The 23373-nt window shown below is 38.5% G+C and overlaps 1 protein-coding gene across 3 annotated transcripts in view; it reads left to right on the top strand.

The window, feature by feature from the left end:
- TRIO (trio Rho guanine nucleotide exchange factor) overlaps positions 1-23373 on the top strand; it is a 241115-nt gene that overhangs the window by 177824 nt on the left and 39918 nt on the right. Inside the window, exon 35 of one of the 3 annotated variants that reach the window (XM_061346725.1) lies at positions 9136-9317. The exons of the other annotated variants lie outside the window; for them this stretch is intronic. Within the exon in view, the coding sequence (XP_061202709.1) occupies positions 9136-9269 (134 nt within the window). The 3' untranslated portion in view covers positions 9270-9317. Of the gene's footprint in view, positions 1-9135; positions 9318-23373 lie in introns of those variants that run through there. 3 annotated transcript variants of the gene reach the window in all.

The raw sequence follows: 23373 nt of genomic DNA, 5'->3' as shown, positions 1-23373 counted from the left end.
TGGTTTCTAGTTTTTAATTCTTTAAAAAGCAACGCCTTTAGTGACTTGCAGCCACACTGTCTATTCCAAACTAAGCAATTGGCAATTCTCAGTGTTAAGTGAAAATGTGGCTGAAGATGGGGAAGAGACATAAGCAAATCATGTCTTGGTGAAGAGAGTTATATATATTGTTAGATCAAGTTGCAGTGATAGGAAGATCTGTATCTGTCGTGTGCTGAAAAGGGGAGGGAAGAAAATCTCCAGCATGCATTATCAGTGGTTCCTGAAAATCCTGCAGTAAGAAATCATGACAACTCAAGCTCAGAGACGGAAAAGGGAAATGTACACATCTGTTTGCCCCAGCACAGGAATTGGCTATTTGCACCTATGTATTTTACTTAACTGAGTTTTCCAGAGTAGCAGTGGCACAAACATCCCTTTTTCCCAGAGCAGCTCTGAAATCTTACTTTGTTTTTTCAGATGTGTGAAAGAATGTACCCCTGAAGGGTGAAAGAAAAATCTGATAATTTTTTTTTAAGTTTTTAAGGTTTTGGTGCGCTGCAGTCCTCTGGATCTCTGTTATTAGAGAAAATGCTTCCTTGCTTCACTTGAAACTACTTGAGTTTGCAGCCTGTGAACAGAGAGCACTATGAATTAAAAAGAAACACCAGAAAAACAATTCATCAGGAGGTGTTTAATCACAAGCTGGAGGAAAAGATGCATTTAGAAAAGTTGGTTATTGTGAGTAACAAGATTAACAGGAAAGTGATGTTTGGGAAAATTTGGTCTCCAAAACTCAAACTACTGGTTTTGGAGAGTTTTTCATAAATATAACCACAATTTTTTCAATATTTCAGCCCATCCCAGCTATCACATGACAATTTTCCCCATTTTTTTCCAGACACTGTGTAAATATGCTTGGCTAAAAGAGGAGAGTGGTTGTGTTTCTTACATTAGGAGTATGCACAGCAGGAACTTCCTGAATGCAGGGTGACTGAGGGGGAGTCTGAAAGATTGAGCTGTATAATTGGAATACTTTTCATCCTCTTGTGTCCTATAACAATTTGGATAGCAAAAGTTTTCAGTTCTGATGATAAAATTGGAAAACATAGTTGGGTATCACTGAAACATTTCTTCCTTTGGCTAGGGGTGAAATCATGGAAATGTCAAGAGGAATTACATTTTTTTTAAAAGCACAAAATTGATAAATCTAATTTCCTTTGGAGCTATGGGACTTTGCCTTTGAATGCAGAGAATTTTGTTAGGAGAGGCAGATTGTAGTGGATAATATATGTTGTATGAAGATTACTGAGCCTGTCAGACTCCTAAAGGACACACAGAGCTGGTTTTGTCTTTCAGAGGTTACTTCTATTAATCAAACCAGTGGACAAAACCTGTATTCTTTTTTTCCATTAGTGTGTGTTTGTGAAAAAATGGGGCAGAGCATTGTAAAGTTGCTTTGTTTCTCTTTGACATGTTGCTTTGAAATAAAGAGCATTAATTAATTACATTAATCATGGAGACTGAAGAAGAGAAGGCCATTACTAGAAGGATTGTGATTTGCAGGGTTGAGTGCAGCCTTAGCAGTGACTTCTGTCCCTGCTTCTGCCACAGGCTTCCTGTGGGATGTAATGGCATGCTGTCTAAACCCCAGCTGATAAGCAGCTGGTAATAGTTTATTCCCACATTACTGGGTGTCAGACTTCAGGAGCTGGATGTTTGATCTGTAAAGTTTTCATGCCTGTGACTGAAGTCACTGTGAACTGTCGTGAACATGCAGAGTATTATATAATTTTAAGTAATCTGGGGTGGATGGAAGTGAAAAAAACCCTGGCGAACTTTAGACAGGGTACTTGAAACCACTGGATACGTTTGACTTCAGTCTTTACGTCAACTTCCTATTGCTTGAATGAGGTTGATAATGTTCATTTCACAGAGGGACTACAAAAATTAAGCAAAATTAGTGGAGTGCTCTGATTTTATTTCCCCCCCCATAGTGAAAAGTACCTCAGACAATCCCACAAAGCAATTATTCATTCTCAAGTGCTGCATTTGATTAAAGATCTTTAAGGCATTGGGGAATATGCTAATCAGAAGAATGGAAAAATAATTAGATCTTCTCAGAATTGTTCATTGTGATCCTTGATTGAGGTATGAATTCCTAAAAAAATAAAACAGAACACAACCCCCATAACAAAGAACATGTTAATGACTTACATAATTTAAGGCAGACCATGTGCTTGAGTGGACATTTTTTAACTGTTGTTTTTCCTAGATTTCTAGTGCTTGATCCTGCAACTCAACTTTTTAATACAGATTTTTTTCCTTTTTTTTTTTTTCCCCTTTTTTTGGCCATAGTTCAGTGAAACTTGCGGAGTTTTTTAATGATTCAACTAATTAGGATATTGCTCTCTATAGTTTGTAAGTCTAAAAATGTATGTCATATGTGAGGCTCACAGTGTGAGCTAATTCTATATAGTTCATGGGCTAAGCCACATGCAGTAGACACAAGTCTGGAATCTCCACGTATCTGACATCTCAAGCTGTTGTGAGAGGCTCAGGGAGAAAGGCTTTATGTAATTCCAAAGGAAAAAGGGAGATGATCGCCATCAGAAGTAGTTCTGCGTGGCTGTTTGGATGCTGAGTGTTTAGCCTGTACAAATGGCTTGGGGAAGCAGAGTTTTGCCCTCCTCTTCGTATATCTGGACCCTACAAATTTCATCTTTCCAACAGTGTTCGTCAGTACCATTTGCTGTTTTGCCAGTACAGGTTGCAAAGCCACAGCATATCAGATTGTGACGTTCAAAGTTTTGAAATCACAGACCTCTTCTAATTTATAGCTGGTTCTTAAGTTGTGTAAAACCACATCTCATCACTGAGTACAGAAGTGTTGGGGGATATTTAATGCCTTTAATCTAAAATTATCATCCAAAGTAGGGTAACAAGAAAGATTATTAAAGCAGAAAGTATGTTCAGTGGAGCCTACTTCTGACAGCTCGTCTTGGTCATTCCTCATCTGTCCGCATATTCTCTGTGAACCATGAAAGGTAATGTCATTTTATTCTAATGTTAGAAGACAGCCCCAGAAAATGACCCTCATCACTTGCCTGTAAGTGTATTACTTGTCCTCTAAGAGTGTGTATTACTTTAAATACCTAACCAGTATCAGTGGTTAAAAAAAGATATTGTTTACACTGTCTTCAATCTCTAAAATTTTATTGTAGTAAACGTGACAAGTATTTTGCTAAGAGGATGGGGAAAGCATTACACAGAAAAAAGATATTCACTAGTGGATAGTCATTTAGGAGAAGGGTTGATTTCATGTTCCAGACCTTTTGCTTGCTCTGCTTGATATCAGATCTAATTTTGTACATTATTTGGGTCAATTTAATCAATTTGATGGCAGTTTAGAGATGAGTACATTTAAAAAAATCCGAATCCCTTTTATAATGGGAAAAAAGACAAACAAGTGGGTAGTGAAGAGGTTGAATAACAGTTGGTGCACTACAAAAAAATAAATTACTAGCTTTGGAAGAACATGTTTTTCACAAGTAATACATAAGGCAACTTTTTTTTTTTTGCAATGAGTCCCCGCATGTTGTTGGGTGTGGGGGAGAAAGAATGTTCCTGTTGGGTTTTTTGGTACTTTTCCTTCTCTTAACAAGGGTTTCTTTTCATTCAGCAGTACATCTTTTTGCTATGTGCAGTTCTCTAGCCTTTGATTGCAGGGCATTTATGCAGCCGCAGAGCTTTGGATAAATATAGGGCAGGGGACAGGATTCAGTATAATGAAATTAAACTTGTAAGCTCAGAAAAATTGGCAGGTATTTTAAATTGTTTATGAATGTCTTGCTGGTTGAGACTGTAAGTTCACTGTCGTATCTGACTTCGAGTATTTCTGAAGTCTGAAGAATTTGTGGTAGTCCATCATATCCCTTCTGTAGATGCTGCTGTTTGGAGAGCTACAAAGGCTACAACAAGCCTTTGCTCATGAGGGTTTTGGGACCACGGCTAGCTGGTAATTCGTGTTCCTATCTGTTTGGTTCAAAACTTTGCCACTGGGAACTTTCATTTACCGAATAATTAAATTTGAATAGTTAAAGTTGTTAAAATTTTATGACACGCAGTGGCAGCAATGCTGTGAAGGGCCTAGAGCTGAGGGAACTGGGGGTGTTTAGTCTGGAGAGGAGAAGGCTCAGGGGGTCCTTATTGCTCTCTACAGCTACCTGAAAGGATGTTGTAGGTCGGTCTCCCAACTAACAAGTGACGGGACAAGAGGAAACAGCCTCAAATTGCACTGGGGAAGGTTTAGACTGAATATGAAAAAAAAGTCTTCACAGAAAGGGTTGTCAAACATTGGAACAGGCTGCCCGGGGAAGGAGTGGAATCACCATCCCTGGAGGTACTTAGATGATGTGTAGTTGTGGTGTGTAGGTTTAGGGATGGACTTGGCAGTGCTGGATTAACATTGGGCTCGATCTTGAAAGTCTTCTAACCTAAACAGTTCTACAGTTCTGTGTCTGCTTGTTTCATACATTCTTATAATCCAGTTATCTTGTGTAGGTCTATTCAGATCTGAAAGGTAAATGATGGCTTACTAACATGGTGACATACCACACACCACTTCAGTACTGAATACTGGCTTCTGATTTCACTCTCAGGATATTGTCCTAACTGGTGCCATAAACAGAAAAATGTTCTTTCAGCAGTACTTTTTTCTCCCAACTGCAGTATCTCTCAAGGATCTCCCGTAATAAGGAGGATATCATGGCTGACATTTTCCAAGACAAGGATTTACAAATTTGTTTAAAGAGCTGTGTAGCAAGCCCTTCTCTATACCTGCAAGATGGGAAGGAGTGGTACAGGGCAGGTATCACAGGTGTCAGAGCTCTTTTTGACCTTCTGTTCAGGAATTAAGGAAAAGAGAAATTGCAGGGGTGATCTAGAGATCTTTTTTCAGAAAAGACAAATATTTTATAGTTGAGGCCACAGAATAGGATGAAAGAGAGTCTTGAATTTGTTACATTAAGTAAACTTGTTCTTGCCCAACTGGAGACCTTCTATTCAGGGTATTGTTTTTAGATGTAAGGGGAAGTGGAGGAGAGTAAAACTAAAATGTCTTGTGTGTGATCAAGAGCTTTGAAAGTTATGATTGAGAAATTGAGTGTTCCCATGTTAAGTCCAAATACTTTTACTTAGGAAGAGGATAGCAACAGCAGCGGAATTTGATCAAGTAAAATGGAAGTCCACTTTGAATAATTGAAGAAGGGCTCCCTGTTTGTAATGGAAGAATGAGTTGGGTAGCAATTGTTTTTTTACAAACAGAGGGAGGCTGTAAAAGGGGAGGATTTGCTGTTTCAAGATTGCAAGCAAGTAAAGCATGGGCCATGTGTAAGGAAAAAGGATCCCCACCCATGGCTCAGAGCCAAAGTGCCTGTGGGACTGTCTGACAGCGTTTGCAGCTGCAGGAAATGAGTTATAGTCCAGGCCAGCAGGGAAAGTAACTCCTAACAATGAGTAGGTAGGGTACTTGCTTTTCCTAGTTGCCTTGGGGCCACGTGGCAAATGGTGGGGACTGTCATTTCCAGGGCACCACAGAGAAAGGGAACTGCTTGTGCAACACAGCTGGACACACACATGCAGAAGGTGATATTGAGGAATATGTTGCAGTTGTACAAGTTATTAAATGTTTAGCTAAAAATTCTGTTTCTTGATGAATCAATCACCTCCTCATAAAATTTCCAAATAACAGGCTTCCCATCCAGATAACCAGCTGATAGTAAGCTTTATGAGGAGCTCATGGGAGGCAAAGCTGAGCAGTCAGTTGGGTTTCACACTCTGCTCATCTAAATCAGCGAAAAATTGTAAAAGCCGTGCTACAGTGTCAGTTCAACTTATTTATCAGGCAGATTTGAGCTTGAACAGAGGTGCACGCATTTTATTAGCTGAAGTTTACCTTAACCATTATCAGTTGTTCTGAGAGCCTAATAAATCATAAGTTTCCATATAATCACAAATATTTTGCCAAAAAGCATTGCTAGTTCTAATAGCAGCAAAGATAGGTTGAATTTAAGAGTTGTGTGTGTAGTTTTTCAAACGTATTCTCATGCTTTAGTCCAGGTAAATAAAATAGCTTCAATATAAAGTAAAACAAGAATTCTCTATCCTGACTTTCCCACCTTGAGGTTTTACTTGAGTTTACAGTTAAAAATGTGGTTTGAGCATAAGTAAACTTAAATCAAATGTCAGCAATTGACTGTGGTCTGTGGGATCATAATCTTTGCATTGAGCTTTATAGCCAAACTACATCAGATGGTCAGAGTTAGTAGCCAAATTCTAATTCAGTATTGAATAAACAGTAAAGTCTGTATGAATTGCTTCCTTGGCATTGTGCAGTCCTAAACTAGATAAGGAGATTCAGTGAATCTCTCTATTTGAATTTCTGCAAGAGTTCTTTCTAAGCCAAGTTTACGGGTGTTTTATAGGATTGATTTATGCGTAAACCTGCCTTTAACTCCTGCACTGTTCTTCTATCATAACCTAGCCCAGGAAGACCTGACAGGTATGTCTGTATTTCCCATGCTGAGTCTATCTGTGGGCATACGTATGTGTTTAATTCATCTCTGGAATTTTTGTACATAGGTAATGAAAGCTTTTTGTCCTGCGTGGGAGCTTAGTATTACAGTTGACAATAAGAAGAAATTTTATAGTGCTGGCTCGAATGTACTTTTGGTCCCAGACAGCTGCCAAATATATTTCTCTTGTATATCGCAGTTGGAACGGAAATCAGTGTGTAAAATGTATCTGCTTCAGAACAGATGTATTTGCACAGCTGATCTTTGGGAGGTAGAAGGTGGATATAAACCAGCAATTCTGATGGCTTTAGATTTCCCAAGAGAGCTGTTATTTTGCTTGCAATTAGCCTTCCTCTGACAGCACTTTCTTTTTCTAACCAAGGCATTGAGGTAGAACAGAATACAAACTAAATTAATATCCTGCAAATGTTGCTCATGTGTTTCAACTGAAGAAAAACATCATGGAGCAGTGTGTATTTTCCTTAACTGTCCCTCTTCAGGTGCGACAAACCGGGAAAAGTTGTTTCAGTGTTTTCAGAATTACTTGTTGAGGGTGTCTTTGTTACCTATATTTTGGTTTGAATTAAATAAATCTTCAGAGCTGGTACTCCAAAGAGCATCTAAGAGCCACCCAAATAATTTCTCTTCCATTTCAGTGCATAAGTAGCTTGTCAGTGTGATGATGGACAGGGAGAATGGAGCTAGGGATGCCTATTTGGACAGGAGAGAACTCCTAGAGACATAGGGTTGTCATAGCTATGTGGTAACTGCCTTGCCCATGACAGAAGACAATGAGCTATTGGTGTATTTCTTTTCTGCAGCTGGGATGGATGTCCATTTCCGAGGACTATCTGGGTAATTTTACCTGATGCGTTTTCCTTCTGTCACAGGATTGTGTAATATTGACAGAGTCCATAAGGTCTTCTGTTCTTTTTCCAACTCTCTAGTTTTCTGCCACTTATGCTGTTGCAGCTTGTATTCTTAAACTTGGTTAGGGGGAGGAGTATTTATGTGTTTCATGTTTAGTGGAGAGGAGAAAATTGTCAAGGAGCAGGCTAGAGCCAATGTTCTTGTGCACCTTTCAGGACATCATCACATTACATCACATCATCTGTCACCATCACTGCTTGCAGATGGAAGTAGCAGGATTTAGCATTCTGCTGACTTCTCCAATTCAGTTTTTATGAGGCAGCTGCTGAAAGTGCAGTCCCATTGACTTAATTTCACTTCTCCTTCAATCCTATGGTAAAAATTAGTCTGTTATGCCTGCTATACTAGAAATGTTGCATCACTTTTAATGCAGCTTTATCAGAAGCTTTTTGACAGATGCACTAGATACCTCAAGTTTGTTTTCAAATAACTGCTTCATAGTGCAATGTTTTGCTACTGTTTTGGTGCATATTCAATGGGAAAAATTTATTCACAGGGAGGGTGATCAGGCATTGGAATAGGCTTCCCAGGGAAGTGGTGGAATCACCGTCCCTGCGAGTGTTAAAAAACTGTGTAGATGAGGCCCGCATTGGTCTTAAGTGAAAGCCCAGGCTATGGGATCCAGTGCTTGCTCACTTCATCACTGTTAGTTTGCTGAGATTACAACCTTCAGAACTGGAGCAACTTATTACAAGTAATAGTATTCTACTACCTTCATTTGCTGGTTTTGAAATAACTCAAGTCTTACTCTGTTATTGAATTTGTTGGGGTGTTGATAAATGTTTACATTTCTGTAATGATTTTTATTTGAAAAAACGCTTAATCTATTTTGACAGTTTCATCTTTCATGTAGGAGCATTTTAGTATTTTTATGATGCAAAATGCCATTCTAAATGGCAGAAGTGCAGAAGAAGATTGCATTGTTTTGTCAGATTGTGAGCTTTTGAAAGACAGTATTACTTTTTTGCAAAGTTTAAGTTTTTAAGAATACTAACCTTATATTGTTGTTGGCAAGTGGCATGCATATTAGGATATCGAGTCTGGTTAGGTCTTTTTATGTGCTTCAGGAAGTTAACATTATTACCAATCTAAAATTTAACCTGGTCTGTTACATGGACATGACTTACGTTAGGCAGTACTGAGCACAGACAAAAGGAGGAACAGTCTTAGTGTAACCCTTTGTAACTAACCAACATGCGTTTGTACAATTTGCATTTAGCAGAATGGGAAAAAGAAAAGCGCTTTGGTCAGCAATACCAGCCAGCATATAACCCACACAGCTTGCAGAAGCAGTTCTTTGAAATGCATAGGTATGGAACTTTAGAATCAGTATTTCTTACAGGGAGCACATGTCCACTTTGAAAAGCATTTCTTTTATTTCTAATGACCTAGTTTGGTTACTAGAATGGTTCATTTTCCTTTTAAGTGACTTAAAAGAAATGAATTTTAAATCAAGACCATAATTGAATATTCTGAACACTACTTCTGAATATATTCTTACCCTTTCCTTTTGTCTTTGGGTATGTTTCCAGTTAAGATAATTAGCCAAGAGATCTATATTTAAGAAAAGTCCCACCTCCTGTATGTTCAGCTACAACTGGTTTGGAGAATTAAACCTTGTTTTGACCAGATTTTTTTTTTTTCACGCCAGCAGGCCGATTCCTTTTTTCTTTGGAGTGTGAAGGGAAGGGAAAGAATGTTTTAAATATGGTTGAGGAGACTACATCAGAAAATTCAAATGAAGAAAAAACAGGAAGGGTAACTTGGATAATAAAATTAATGTAAAAAATGAGTGTTTCTTCAATATGTCTCATTAGGACAGTAAGTATTTCTCTCTTGGAACACTTTTCATGTTTTCTCCAATGTAGAGATGAGGCATGCCATATTTCTTACCCCCCCTCCCCCCCCTAAGTAGCGAATGTATGTGGAACAACATTCCTTACACTCATCCAAAAGATGTTTGAATTATCTGAAGCTGGTTTGTTGTGGTTTTGCTGACAGTGGCTGGGATCCTTCAAGCTGATTTGGCATGCTGCAGTGGTGACTGTGTCGAGTCAGAATTTTCCCAAAGCTTTTCCAGATAACAGACGGGCAGGGACAGTGAGCATCTCATCATTTCTTTGAAAGGCCTCCTCATTCCTGTGAGTGGTGTACAGGCTCCAGTTCCTTGGCTATGGTGCAGAACAGTGTTAAAAGCTCAAGGAAATAATAGCCAAATGACTAAGATGGGAGTTTACAATGTCACGTGCTTTTTGATATTCTTTCTTACTGTAGGCTTAAGCAACAGCTAGGGCATGTTCTGCAAAGCTGGAGACAGGAAGGACTTGTGTGACTGAGGAGCTGGATAAATGAATCATTTCCCAATATTCTTAATTAAAGCCTGAGTGCTTCAGTGTCTTTCTGTCAGTTGCTCTTGACAAAATGCTTTACCCAAGATGTAGAAGGGAAGGTTATTAATCACCCAGCTGAAAATATTTCTTTACTGTCTGTCAGAAAATAACTTTTCCCAGGTTTGCCAGCTAATTAGGTGGCTGGCATGTTCTGTTAGAGATGGTTGTTGGTTGGGATTTTGGGTTGTTTATGGGGGTTTTTTTGTTGTTGTTGTTTTTTTGTTTTGATTGAAACATCCCAGTATTTTGAAAGGAATTCTTGGAAATCTCAAATTAAGGATGTTCACACAATTCATTGCAAAATACAATTTCTGACTGATTCAATTTAAAGTGTCTCTGGCAGCTGGCAGCACTGGTAGCAAAGAACAGGAAACAGCACACTGAATGCAAGTCCAAAGAACCACTGTTGTAATGATTCCGCTCATTGCAGTCCGGCAGTGTTATCTGTGAGACTGAGGAGCAGCGAGGCTCTTTTTTTGGGAACAGGATGATCTTTGTGTGTGGAGCTGAAGAAACTAGATCCTAGTGGTGCAGCTGTGCTCTGAGCATTTAAACTGTGGGCACATTGTACACTGAGGAAAAGGCAAAGTCAGGCTCCTTTCACAATTTTCATCATTGTGTAGTAGCTCACCTCTGAGATTCAACCTCGTATTTATTTATTGATGAGGTTTTGCTGTACAGTTTCTTGATTGTGTTAGGGTGTTCTGTTGTGAATGTCTATGTTTGATGTGTCTAATCAGAGTGTCTTAACTTTCCAAGGGTAGGTTTCGTATGCAATGTCTGCCCAATTTATTTATTTATTTATTTATATCAGAAATGCCTATTGTAAATAGAATTCCTATTGGTTTGTGCAATCTTAATTTAGTTCAAGAATTTTAATAGTTCTGGATTTATGTCTGGCTTTGGCTCCTGGGTCTGGGTGGTCTTTGGTCCTGGAGTTCTGGAGAAGTCTGAAACTTCTCTCCCACATGCAGAAACATGATTCAGAATTTTAGGAACTGTGCAATTCTAAGTGATGAAAGCATTTGTCTCACAGATCACTTCCAAAATGGTTTTAAAATCGTGACATTCAGATGCTGGCAGAACTCGGTAAAGAATTCACTCTTCTGTTAGATTCAACTATCTTGTATACAGTTCTCCACTCTTAAGATAAACAAGAATTTTTTAAATAACTGTAGTACTGATTTAAAAATACATAAATTCCTTTTGTAAATGGAATGTCTGGAATACAAGGGGGAAGATTCTGGAGAAGACGACAGATTTAATTTTACTTGAGAACAATTTTACTTAAGGTTTATTTAATTAAATTTTAAGAATTTTAAAGCTGCGTTTTTTACTGCTATCATCTTTGAACATACCCTTTCTTTCCCCCCCAAAAAAAAATATATATAGCTATTAAGGGAAAAAGGCTGGTTCTTTGTCTTCTTTTTCAGGCTTCGAGGCAACTCAAAATGAGTGCTTAAAAATGAAATTTCTTATTTTGTTAGCTTCCCTTTCTTGTTCTGCTTATTTTCTCCAAGATGGTGTAAATTGTAATGGGGCCTTTCAGAGATTAAGTTGGAATACTGTTTATCCTTGTTCTAATATAAGTTGTTACTTCTATTACCATGCAGATGTCTTGGAGTATGATAAATGCAGTTGGTTTAACTCCAGTTGTCCTCTTAAACAAAAGGAGAGATGCGTATTTCTATTCTTGCATGCAAGACTAGTAATAGTACCTCAGATGAGGTGGCACTTCCAGAGGGAGGGTAATCCAGTGGCAAACAGAGGTTGCAGATGCTGCAGTTAAGAGCTGGTACTTGTGAGAAGCTGATTCATTGGCTGTCAGTGGCAGAGACCTAATGAGCTGTTACTGCTGTGCTGGGATAAACTGGCAAAATGTTAATACCTTACAATGGTTTTGGCAGTCTGGCATTGTCCATCAGTAAGCCCAGAGACTTACTTAATTGCGGAAAGCTCGTCCCATTCCTTCACTGTAGTAATAGATATGGTGTTTAATTTCTGTATTTCATGCAAAGTATGTGCTACCCTACCTACTGAGTATGTACAGTGCTCTTCTAATAGTTTTTGTTGCTGTTGTTGTTTGGGTTTTGGGTGTTTTTTAGTTTCCTCGTTTGCTCACTGGGATGTAGTCTTTCTTACAAAATCCCGCCTTAAAAGTGAGAGAGCTCTTTTGCCTGGAATTTTAAATTCTTTGTGAAATGGCCATTAACAAAATTTTCACCTGAACACTTACTTTGTCAGAAGTTTAAGTAACTGAGAAATGTCTTAAATTGCCAGGGGTCTGAAGGGCCTTTCATCAGTTCTTTGCTTTTAGAAATTAAGCTGAAATTATAAATTTATATATCTATACCTATATATATATAATCTATATTTATTATACAATACAACAAGTATAGCCAAGAAAACATTTTTGCTTTCTGCAGGTAAGGTGAAAAAAAGAAACAGTTTAAATGCTGCCAAATGGCATGGTGTATGAGCTTTTTTCTTTGCTAATTTGATCAGTTTGTTGTCCCGTTGGAGTGTGGTCTATGAATATTGAAGGAGCAGATGAAGGGGAGGAAATGGGGCAGCTCAGTGCTGTTGTGCAACATACCAGCAATCCAGCCTCTTCTGCGCTGAGCTTGTGCTCTGTGCCCTGCTGTGGCTTTGCCTAAAGGTGTTCTCCACGTAAGCATATTTTTCCCTGCAGGAATAAGATTACCTGACTGGCTTGTTATTACCAATGGTGAGTTCCTAGAAAAACTTGTTAATGTGAGGAGCTGCAGGAAGAGCTGTATAGCAGAGGAGAGTTACTGTAGGATAAGGCTCTGGAATACAGAAAACCTGATGGAGCTAAAGGACAAAGAGAGCTTTGTGGTACAGCCTGAAGTAAACCATAGAAAGACATTATTAGGCTGCTTGTTTGGGCTTAAAATTACATATATTGATATAGGTCTCTGTTTCAGATGGAAATTGAGAAAGGCCCTGCATATTAAATTAAGAAATGTTGGGTTTGTGATGTAGAAGTCACCTCCCTTTTGCTTATGCTTCAGTAGGAGAAGTTACTGGTCCGAGCTTTCTGTCTTGTACATAAGAGAGTTGTAGCTATTATTTTCACTATATGCATTGATGTTTTTCAATCAAATTCTTATGTTATATCCACAGTCACTCTGAAGGACATTCATGTGGAGTCTGCTGTCTCCACTCCAGTGTTCCTGTAGAGCAACTGTTTTTCACTATTTTATGCATAGAAGACAACTGCATATCCATGATCCTTTCTTCTTAACCATGTAATGTGAAATTTTATGTACTGGTTCATGTGGCTCTCTCTCTCCCACCACCTTTATTTACTTGTCAGATTTGTCTTCTGAGAAGAGAAGGGGCCAAAGCAAAACCTAAAAGTAACAGTGTTTGATTTGAGTAGGAGGGGGACAACTTTTTGCAATAGCAAGCTGCAAATGATGTGGTTCCCAGAGCATTTAAAATATCTTCCTGCAGATATTACTGGTTTTATAAGGTCAGTCTACATGCAGTTGAAAACCAAAATAAAATCAACCCAGAAACAGTTTTATCTATTATTTTTAGCTGTATTTTAGTAAGAAGTTTTCTTATGTATGGAAATCTCTCTTTTAAAGCTACACTGATAAAATCACTATATTTTCTTAAATTCTAGTTAAAAGATATAAGAGTTTAACTACAGTGAGAATGGTTGGATGTTCTTTAGCACGCTCAGTGTGCGTGGGAACTCTTGGGGAGCAGAGGAAAAGGATTGTTTCATTTATTTTTTTTTCTTACTCAGCTAGAAACTGGAATCATTTTCAGATGTTCTACAATTTTGTGAAGGATAAACTAGCCTTAGTGGAAGTCTCACTGTAGGTGGCAACTATAAAGATCACTTATCCTGAAGAAAGAGGTTTTTTTCTGCTGTCCCTCCACCCCCTCTGGAATTCAGTGTCATTTAAAAGTCGTCTTGGGTCAGCAGAAAAATGTTCAGGAATTGGAATTAATGGTCTCAGTTTATGAGGCTGTGAGGGGGAAGGTGATTTGGAACCTAGAGTGGCTTTCCTTAGAAACAGGAAGAAAGCAAAACCTCAGTCTCAGGTGGAGGGTGTGCAGAGCTCTTTAGTAGTGCAGACAGGGTAATGTGTGTGTACCCAATTTGTGATAAGTGCTAATGATAAGCCTTCTTTGACACTTGGGACTCTATATGCTATGAATTCCACATAAAATTCCTATTTATCCTTGCATTACATGTATTTGTTTGTTCTGTTATTATTGGCAACCCCCTCACTGCTGTATATTCTTCTTCCTGCTACATGCTTGTGTCTTTTACAGTATTGTTTATTCAGTCTCATTTTAAGGCCCTTTTTTCATGACAGTATGATGAAAGCATTTCATTTCTGTTTTTACAGAAATTTAATCCTTGCTTTGGCTTCATAGCTCTTTATCTAGTGAATGTAGCTTTTTGCATGTCCTTTAAATTAGATGATGAGGTGTTTGGGGGAAGAAACCAAACATCTTTTCTAGGTTTGTAAAACGTTTAGCTAAAAAAAAACATGCAGAAATGAATATTTATGGACAAATGCTTGTGTGGCATGCTAGGTGAAGAATGCATAAATACAAAATAAAATGCACACTGTTTTAGTTTACTGAACAGGAAGATTGCTTGATGAACTAGAAATTCATTTTGCAGAATATGAGCTTAGAGGTGAAAAGATCTGAAATGCAGTTTAAACCAGGGTGAGAACTTCAACAAATTTATCAAAATGTTTAGGTTGTTTTACTTCTCACAAACAAGGCACAAGAGGAGATGAAGGTAAGGCAAAATTTGTTGTTTGGTACAGATTTTATCAAGGAAAATGGAAGTTCCAGGGCAAGCACTGAATGGTGTAGCTGACCAGAAAATGTCTGGCTTTTTTGTGCCTGTGGCTTTAGCTAAAGCATTAAAAACTAACTATGCACTGCAAAATAAAAAAGAGGTGCTAAAGGTAGGTTTTCTGCATTCCAGTTACTGTAAAGCTTAGTAGAGGTACTAGGCTGCATCTTTTCTTAAGGCTGAGAGGAAGAAAGCTGGCTTTCTGTATTTTTTAAGATCATCTTGAGCTTCAATTAGGGTAGTTACGGTAGAGTGTAATCTGCTGCATCTGGCTATTCCCACATGTGAATTTAAAGACTGGAACTGTGCTCAGTGAGTCAGAGGAGAGCATCCCTAGAAGAGAGGAGCTGCTCTGACGGCAGGGCAGGGGGCTACACCAGACTGAGAAGATAACAGCGACATCCTCAATCTAATGGCATTGCTTATAACGTTATCTGGGTGAACATCTTCAGCAGAAGCTGTAACACATCCCTGAGGTGTGGGCGAGTAGGTTATTCGTAAACTGTGGGTATTGGAACAGCTGACTCCTCACCATGCCAAACAGGATTAAACAGACTGACACCCTGGGATCGCTTCACTCAGTAAATCCTACCTGCTGCAGCAACGGGCAGCCGAGTGGCTGTAAATACTGGATCCTGGATTTAGGTACAAATATGTGCAATGGAGATATAATGGGCTGGGGGAGAAGGGTTTGTTGTTTAGAGGATGTTTTCAAATCATAGGAGTTTAGTAGGATGCATTTTTTTTTCTCATCTCTCTGCCTTTACTTTCCTTCCCTCTGACCCCAGTCAAAAAATGCAGAGTGTGACAGAAAGTACTTGTATGGGAAAGTGAGCAGTTATGGAATGAATCTGCTCTGTAAACTACTGGGATGCTGTACAGTAAGCTCTTTCAGAAAAAAAGCATGTAAAATGCATGTGGTACTTTATATTTTTTTTTAGTTGAACTGTGGAAATGAGAAACGATAACTTGCTGTGTGACATGTAATTAGTGGTAGTAATTTGTTTTAAGAGTTTAGCAGAAATTTTTTTAGAATGCTGCTGCTAAACCAAAAAATCATAGATTGTTTAATATCTGTGACATTTCTGTTAAAATTATTGTTGGAAGTAATGTTTTGGGGACTAGAGCTTGGAAAGAAATGGGTGGATGGGAAATAAATTGGTTTGTGTGAAATTTAGAGACATTGTTGATTCTAAAGCGTAATGTGGAGGAAAGCCATGCTGTTTCAGGCTCAACTGGAGGAGAACAGAGTTAATGGTAGGGATATTCATGTTAAACCCAGTTATTGGTGGGTCTTTTCCTCTTCCTCCTTTGTAGTTTTAGCAAAAAACAATACTTGGCATTTGGACTGTTGCTGCAAGACAAGTTTGAGTCTCACATGTAACAGTCTGAAATGTCTGCAGGACAAAACAGTGCTAACCTTCAGTGTCTGCAGTTGATGCACCTGTCAGGAAGTTTCCTTTTCATCTGCAGATTGCAGCTGGGCTCAAGTCTGATATACCTGTTGCTGTATGCTCTGTGCCTATAGTTAAAATAGGCAAGTTATAATCTCTGTTATTTGATATTATTCAAACTGCTGTTACAGATGGACTGAGAGGGAGGATGGTAGAAGGGTTGCAAACACGAAATTAAGGATGTCATGGAAAGTAATCTTATAGGGGACATCTGAAGATAGGGTCACATGTCTGTGGGATGTTAGTAACTGAGGAGTTCCTGAAAAGATAATGGGACATTGGAGTACCAGCCAGAGGGAGTTAATCTTAGCAGGCTGTCGTCTCTGATCCCAGCAGTGGAGCTGTGTTCTCAGAAAGCTGCTCTGTAGCCCACCCGTGCTGAATAGTTACTTCCTAAAACAACAATTATTGCAGTTTTTAGAAGTAAGCAAGTAGATTAACCAGGAGGGAGGTGAGGGTGAAAGGAGGGAGTCAATTACAAATAATAACTGATGGGCAGAATGCTTGGTGGCAAAATATTTTACAGCGAGTGCTTACCCAGAGCTGTGACTACGTAATAGCACCGGGAGAGTCTTTTCCCCTTTTGCATTCCATTGTCTTTATTGGCGCTTATTTGCTTCATTTTTGAACTCTTGTTGCTGCAGCGGGTAGCGAGACTCAGATCTCCCTGGTTTTTACTTCCGAAGTGTTTTTAGAAAACATGTTTTATAAAGTGCTGGGTGTAGTCAATCCCGACCAGCGAGATGCTTTCCGTTATTACCATAAATTAAGATCATAGACGTGTGTGAAGTCTTGTTTGGCAAGCATACGTGGTTTCACAAACATTCTTCATTGTTCTCTTTCTGGGTCTTAAAAACAGATGTCCGTGTGTACGGAACATGCTGTAAGTAGGCTCAGTAGCCTTTCATAATAGGGGAACAAAGCTTATTTTCATGACCCAGTATGACTGTAGCTATGCCATCTCTTGAACTGGAAGGAGTAAAAAAATTGTGTCCGTGTTATTTCTGGCCACTGCAAACTTAAAACTGGTGATTTAGGATTTAGGCAGAATATTCAGAATTTCCTGTAGTGCATTATTTTATTCATAGAAGGCTGTAACTGAGACTTTGACTTTGCTTAAAGAAATTTTTTAGGAATTAAAAGAATTGATTTATTTTTCATGAAAATGTTAAAGTACATGTGCAATTAATAATTATGTACTCCTGTTTAATTAAATTTTCTGGTGTCTTCCCCCCCCCCATTCATGAAGTCTGAAGGATTTAAAACACATTCAGATTTAGATAGAAAATAGGGTTTTGGCTAATGAATTGGCAAGAAACTACTGAAACTAATAAATAAGTATTGTATTTTTGCCTTTATCTGACATCAGTTGGAGAAAGCAATGGTGATGGTAGGAGGAAACCAATTCTCATGGTAATTCCACCCATTCCTGTAATTTGAAAATGCTCTGCATTTGAGACAAGTGTGGATACATATCAAAGTTGTTTATGGTTATCTGGCTGGAGAGAGTGTTGAATAGTTTCCGTCTGGAACTGAATATTTGAAATAACATCTTTTTCCAGTTACCTTATGAGCTAGAAGAAACAACAGGATGTGTGTGTTTCAGTCCCTAAGTGGTTCGTGCGAGTCTGCATTAAACATGGGAAATTTTAAGAGGCAAATCTCGTGGATAAAATCCAGACAATACATCTACAAAACCAAAATTTATCCTGAAATTATTAACCATCTTGGGGCTGGATTTTAGAGAAGGAAAGGTAGTTGTACAAGTGGAGAGAGCTCTTACTGGTCTTTGAAGACATGCATTTATTATATGTGTAATAGATTGCTTAAAGGAATGTATGTGAATCAAACTAGCTTTTTTTTTCTCTCTCTCTTTCGTAGTATTTTATGGTATATCAAGCCTCAGAAATAATTCATCCATAAAGCAGGATGCTTTTACTATAGAGTAATTGTTAGCAAATGGTGTCCAGGAGAGGATAAGAGGTCTCTGAGGACTGGACTCAGGGGATGCAGTGGGAGAGTCCATATTACTAATGGGTTGGTGTAATTCTTGGCGTGGATCCACCTCTACATTTTGAAAGTCTATTCTTTCGGAATACAGATGGTAGCTGTTAAGTATGTGCTGTGTGTGCTTTTCCATCTCCATGAAGAGCATGCAACAAAAATCCTCCTGAAACTGAGCTCATGTATTAGCTATACAGTTACATATGCGAAGGTACTACTTTCCTGACCTCTGTGTCCTCCCTCACCATTCTTGGAACATGGTTTTTTCAAATCCTTAGGTTGCAGCACTTGCATAAGAGTTAGATGAAGGTGCCTTTTCATGACTAGCAAAGACTGAACTACCCATCAGGTGCTGCCAGCATGTTTACCTTGCACTTGCCCATGCGATATAGATGCTTCTCTTGTGTCAGCATTAGCAATCACACAGGCAGCCACCCAGGCAGTTGATCTAGCACAAAATGTTATATCCTTCCATCCCTTCCACCCCCCAAAAAATGAAAGTTTTCTTGTGTAGGAGCTTATGCAAGAAGGGATACTGATGTCCTTTCTTGACTGCCATCCCTGCTCGTGGTCCTGAACACCTCAGTCGCAAGTTTTTTGCTCTGAGCTGGTAAGTTCCACAGTTATCTGAGCTTCTCATAATTTTTGTCTCTTACAATTCTGATACATCTTTTCAGTCACTTGAAAATGTTGTATTTTCATTCATGTAGCTCTCAGAGGTTACCTTTGTGAAACAGGCTAAATTTTGTGAAATAGGCCAAGACGGAGCAGCAGTGTGGATCAAATGTGTGCAGAGTTAGCCTCAGGCAGCCTACTGCCTCTGATCCTTGGAAGTCTGCTCCCTCCACTGCAGTACTTTCTGCTCTGACCTCATATAAGTACTGCATGAAAACAGAGTAATTTAAAATGGGTCTATTTGCCCCAGCTTCTTCTCAAACTAGCTACTCATCTTCAAGTTTTGAAGATATTTTGAAAGATGTAAAAGGAAAATGTATGCTCCTCTGAAGAAAATGTAGCTAGGTTTATAATGCAAACTTAATGGAATAAGGACTTGTGACACCACTTCTGTAAGAAGAAGAAATATTTATATATAAGCATTTTTGGATTTTGTGAAGTTGACTGTATTTCTTTGCATCACTGGTAAAGCATATTCAGAAGGCTAAGTAATTAAGAACTTTTAGATTTAGCTTCGAAAAGATTATAGGAAAATGACTAGTCAATACCAAGAAGGATTCCCAGGGAGATTGACACCAGAAGGAATATTGATAAAACTTTGAAAAGAAGGGTGGAGTTTGATTTCGTACTAGGAAAAATGTGGCTGCCTCTTTAGGTCCTTGTCACATCTCTCAGAATACCTGTAATTAAACTTCTAATAACTGTTATGTATCATGGACAAAAGTCTGTTCTGAATGGATGGGCTTAAACTGAGCAAAGTAGAACTGTTTCAACTAATATTTCAACTTAATTTCCCACTTGCTATGTTACAGCTCTATTTTAAACAAACTATTTCAGTGAGGCAGCAGCACAAGAACGAGATATCGCCTTATATAATTAAAGTTTCCTCTAGGTGCTCATTGTGAGACTAGTAATGAGCAATGTGTTCATAATCTGCCTTTGAGCTGTAACAATCTGTTGAATTTGCTCATCTAGGCCAGATGATCTGCCTTTAGTGGAGGCAATGAGAAAAACAGAATTTAGGTGGTATAAGTATATTCCATCCTGCTTTGAAAAAATGACATCAGTAATGTTAACAATCCTTAACTTTTCGTTTCTTTGTTTTCTTGCATTTGAACATGGAATTGGATTCCTTCAGTCTATCTTCCTGAATGAGTGGTTAAGAACACCCCCCACCCCCCCCCCCAACCCTACATACTAGCTACATATCATCCTTCTCTATGGAGAGGGCTTCTTAGAGATCAGCTCTCTGGATGTGTTGTATGAAATGCTGGGGAGCTGATGAAAAGAAGCAATGTGGGTTGTTTTTTTTTTTTTCAATAAAAGAAGGAATAGAAGCTAATTACATTCCTTGTTTCCTCTAGAAAACCTGTTTTGGCCCTGAATTTAGGCTTATGGTTGTGTCTGTTAGTTAAAAAGGTGACTTGCTGTAGCAGTAATTACTATTTTGATACAAGTTTCCCTCCCCTCATCCACTCATTTCTGACTAAAGCTAATAATAAGAATTCTATTTTATTTCCTTTCAAAAGAAGTTTGCTTGTTCTTTTTCTTTGCCTTTTGTTTCCTTTTGGTTTCTACTTCGAAACCAGTTTTGAACAACTCTCCCATGATCCTATTACATAATTTTCATGTGGACATTTAGGTAATATCAGATGGATGGCAGCTGGGGAACGATTCAAGGTATAGAGATTTACATCACATCACCTTCTTTCTGAGGCTTTATTGGGAATAATCGAAGGAAACAAAACCACCAGAATAGTTGCATGGCAAAATGAAGCTTTTTGTGTATGTGATGTGGGCTTGATCATGAAAAAAAAAAAAAAAAAATCAGCAGTGCATATGTTAGTCCTGAGGAGACTGTAATCAAGTTAACAAACATGGCAATGATGGATTGCATTTTTAGTATTCAGTGTATTTTAATTGTACATTGAGATAAAATGTCACATCTTCCACTAATTTATAGCTTGCATGTTTTAAAAATCATCCATACCAAGCTGTTATCTTTCCCCTTTTAACTCAGTCTTTATTCAAGGTTGATGAATTTGTGGAGGAGTTACTTCTCCTTTCCTAATCCGTTAAAATACTTTGTTCTGAAAAGGCATCTCTGCAGCAGTTTGGCATTATGACTTTCAATAGCTATCTGCTAGTCCACCTGGACTGTGCGTATGTTTAAAAACACCTCACATTTCCAGTGTGACTGACCTTTATTAAAATCATGTGTGCTGTCATTGCATTGCTCAGGTTACATTTCCATCTGAAGACAAAAAGTTTAAAACCAGTCCAGTTTCTAATCACTGTCATCTGACTGCTCTTGATAATGTAGTTATTGAGGTGGGATTGAACTCGGGGGAAGTTGTCTGTCATCACCTACAGTCCTCTAGTTTTGCGGTGTGGAGGCTGAAAGCAGTGGCATGACTGCAAGGGCCTGACTGCTCATTAATACTCCAGGTCGTGTGTACACTAAAAAGGTCAAGATTTTACAATGCCTGGCAATGTTAGTACAATTAGTTTCTAACACTATCACTAGTATGAATTAATTGGGTAAGGAAGAAACATCTTTTTTATATGTATGAATTTTGGAGGACTTACTCTTGTCACTGTTTTAGCCATTCCATCTCCCCTCCCAATTCCTTTAATTACTTTCTCAATTTATTTTTTGAGGCCTGAAACAGTATATAGCATTTGGAAAGAGAAAATGACCGAAGTTATTGTAATAGCCCCAAAGCTAAATCATACATTATTAGTAAGCTTATGGCAGAGTTCCTAACTTCAGATTGATGTGTTTGTACAGCTGTTGCTAAAGCTGTGGCTCCAAACAATCGCTAGTTGTTCTAATGAGTTCTTCTGCTTTGAATCAAGAGGATGGGGGGAAAGAGGAGAAGACTGTTAACATTGCTGTTGGGTTAGTATGTGCATTTAGGTTAATGTATAACTTCAGCAGGTGAAGAGAAAACAAGTTTTGGGTTATTTTTAATACAAGCAGTCTAATAACTTGGGATTTTCAAACAAGTAAAATTTGATAAAGTCATTATTTCTTTTGTATCATTTGTTCCTGTAACCCAATTACTATTACCTACCCTTTGTGTTTCAAAGTAGGTTTCTTGACTCACCACATATTCTCTCAGGTTTACTAGAGAATATTTGGAGGGTTTCTCATGCGCTTTTTTTTTTTTTATGTGTTTGGAAAAAAGAGATAATTAAACAAGTCTACTTTCATCTTCTAGAGGCCACTCATGTAAAATACATGGCAGAGGTTATACTTGCTCAAATTCTTATATTCCTCTGGACAAAAGAAAAAATAACAATGTTGGTTCAGCATTTTATGTAGATTATATATATGTTTATTTTTTTTTCTCTTCGTAACTGTGAGGCTTGTTTTTATCACACTTAAGGTAGTGGAAGGGGATTTCCTCCCTATCCATTTCAAAAGTGCACCGGTAGAACTGTGCATCCCCTATTTCCTTTTAAAATCAGATTGCTCAAACTTCCTTGCAATATCTTAGTTAATATGCAGCCTTTTTATTGGAGTAGTGGAGGATGTTTTAAAATCTGCATAGGATAAATTCCTTCCATTGGGATGCTCTGCGTTGCTGAACTTTTGTATAGGAAATCATGGCATGTGTTGCTTTAAATAACACCTGAGATTATGATTCTTCCTAATGCAGTTTCTGTGACTTGCTTCACTCCCTCCCTTCCCCTATGGCATTCCCTTCAGTAGAGCTGAGGACTTGCTGAATGCATCTTTTTTTTCCCTTTGGCCGTTCTGTTACCTATATTGATTGGACATTTGTTTCATATCTGTTCATAATCTTCCTCTTCTGGACTGATGCACACAGTGTATCAGATAAGCTACCGTGCTGCTTCAGAGCTGTATTTCTAGGACTGGAGTTTATTTTTCTCTATTTCCAAGCAAAATAGATAATTTTTTGCAGCAAAAAATTAAAGTAGCAGATGATGAAACCTTACAGCTTAGTAAAAGATGAGCAGAAATTAATTGTGCAGTTGCCCCAATTAAAATTTGAAACTGCTTATCACAAATGTTGTCAATGGCGGTTCCCATTTGCAGTGTATAACATACAACTTTCCACCAAGAGCAGAGCTGCATTTTTGCTGCTAACATCACACAGCATGGCTCTTCAAAAATAGGTTGTACTCAGCATGCATGAGACAAATAGCTTGTCAGCAGTCAGCAAAACTCTGTCTAATGTCTTAAGCACCAGCGCTGCCTATGAGGCCCAGGCCCAAAGCTTCTGCCTTCACTCTTTCCTTTCTTTGGCTCAGAATTCTCTTCTCCCCACTAGCTAGCTGCTTGGTTTTGTCAAAGGCAGGAGTGCTGTAACTTTGAGAGGTCGGAAGGAAACTCCCGGTGCCAGCTCCCACTGGTTCAGGAACTGTGTTGTGCCCTCAGCCAGCTTCCTGTGCTGAGATCTTAATCTAACCAGCAGCAGTAGTGGGGAGCAGCCTGGAGGCAAGGGCTGTGTGCAGCTCTTCTACAACTCGATGTAGTG

This window comes from Neopsephotus bourkii, unplaced genomic scaffold, assembly GCF_033783945.1.
Source record: "Neopsephotus bourkii isolate Nb327-2 ecotype Australia unplaced genomic scaffold, CSIRO-AGI_Nbou_v1 NB_272, whole genome shotgun sequence".
NCBI lineage: Eukaryota > Metazoa > Chordata > Aves > Psittaciformes > Psittacidae > Neopsephotus > Neopsephotus bourkii.
Note: the sequence above shows the minus strand (reverse complement) of the source record. Positions and strands in the feature narration are given on the sequence as shown.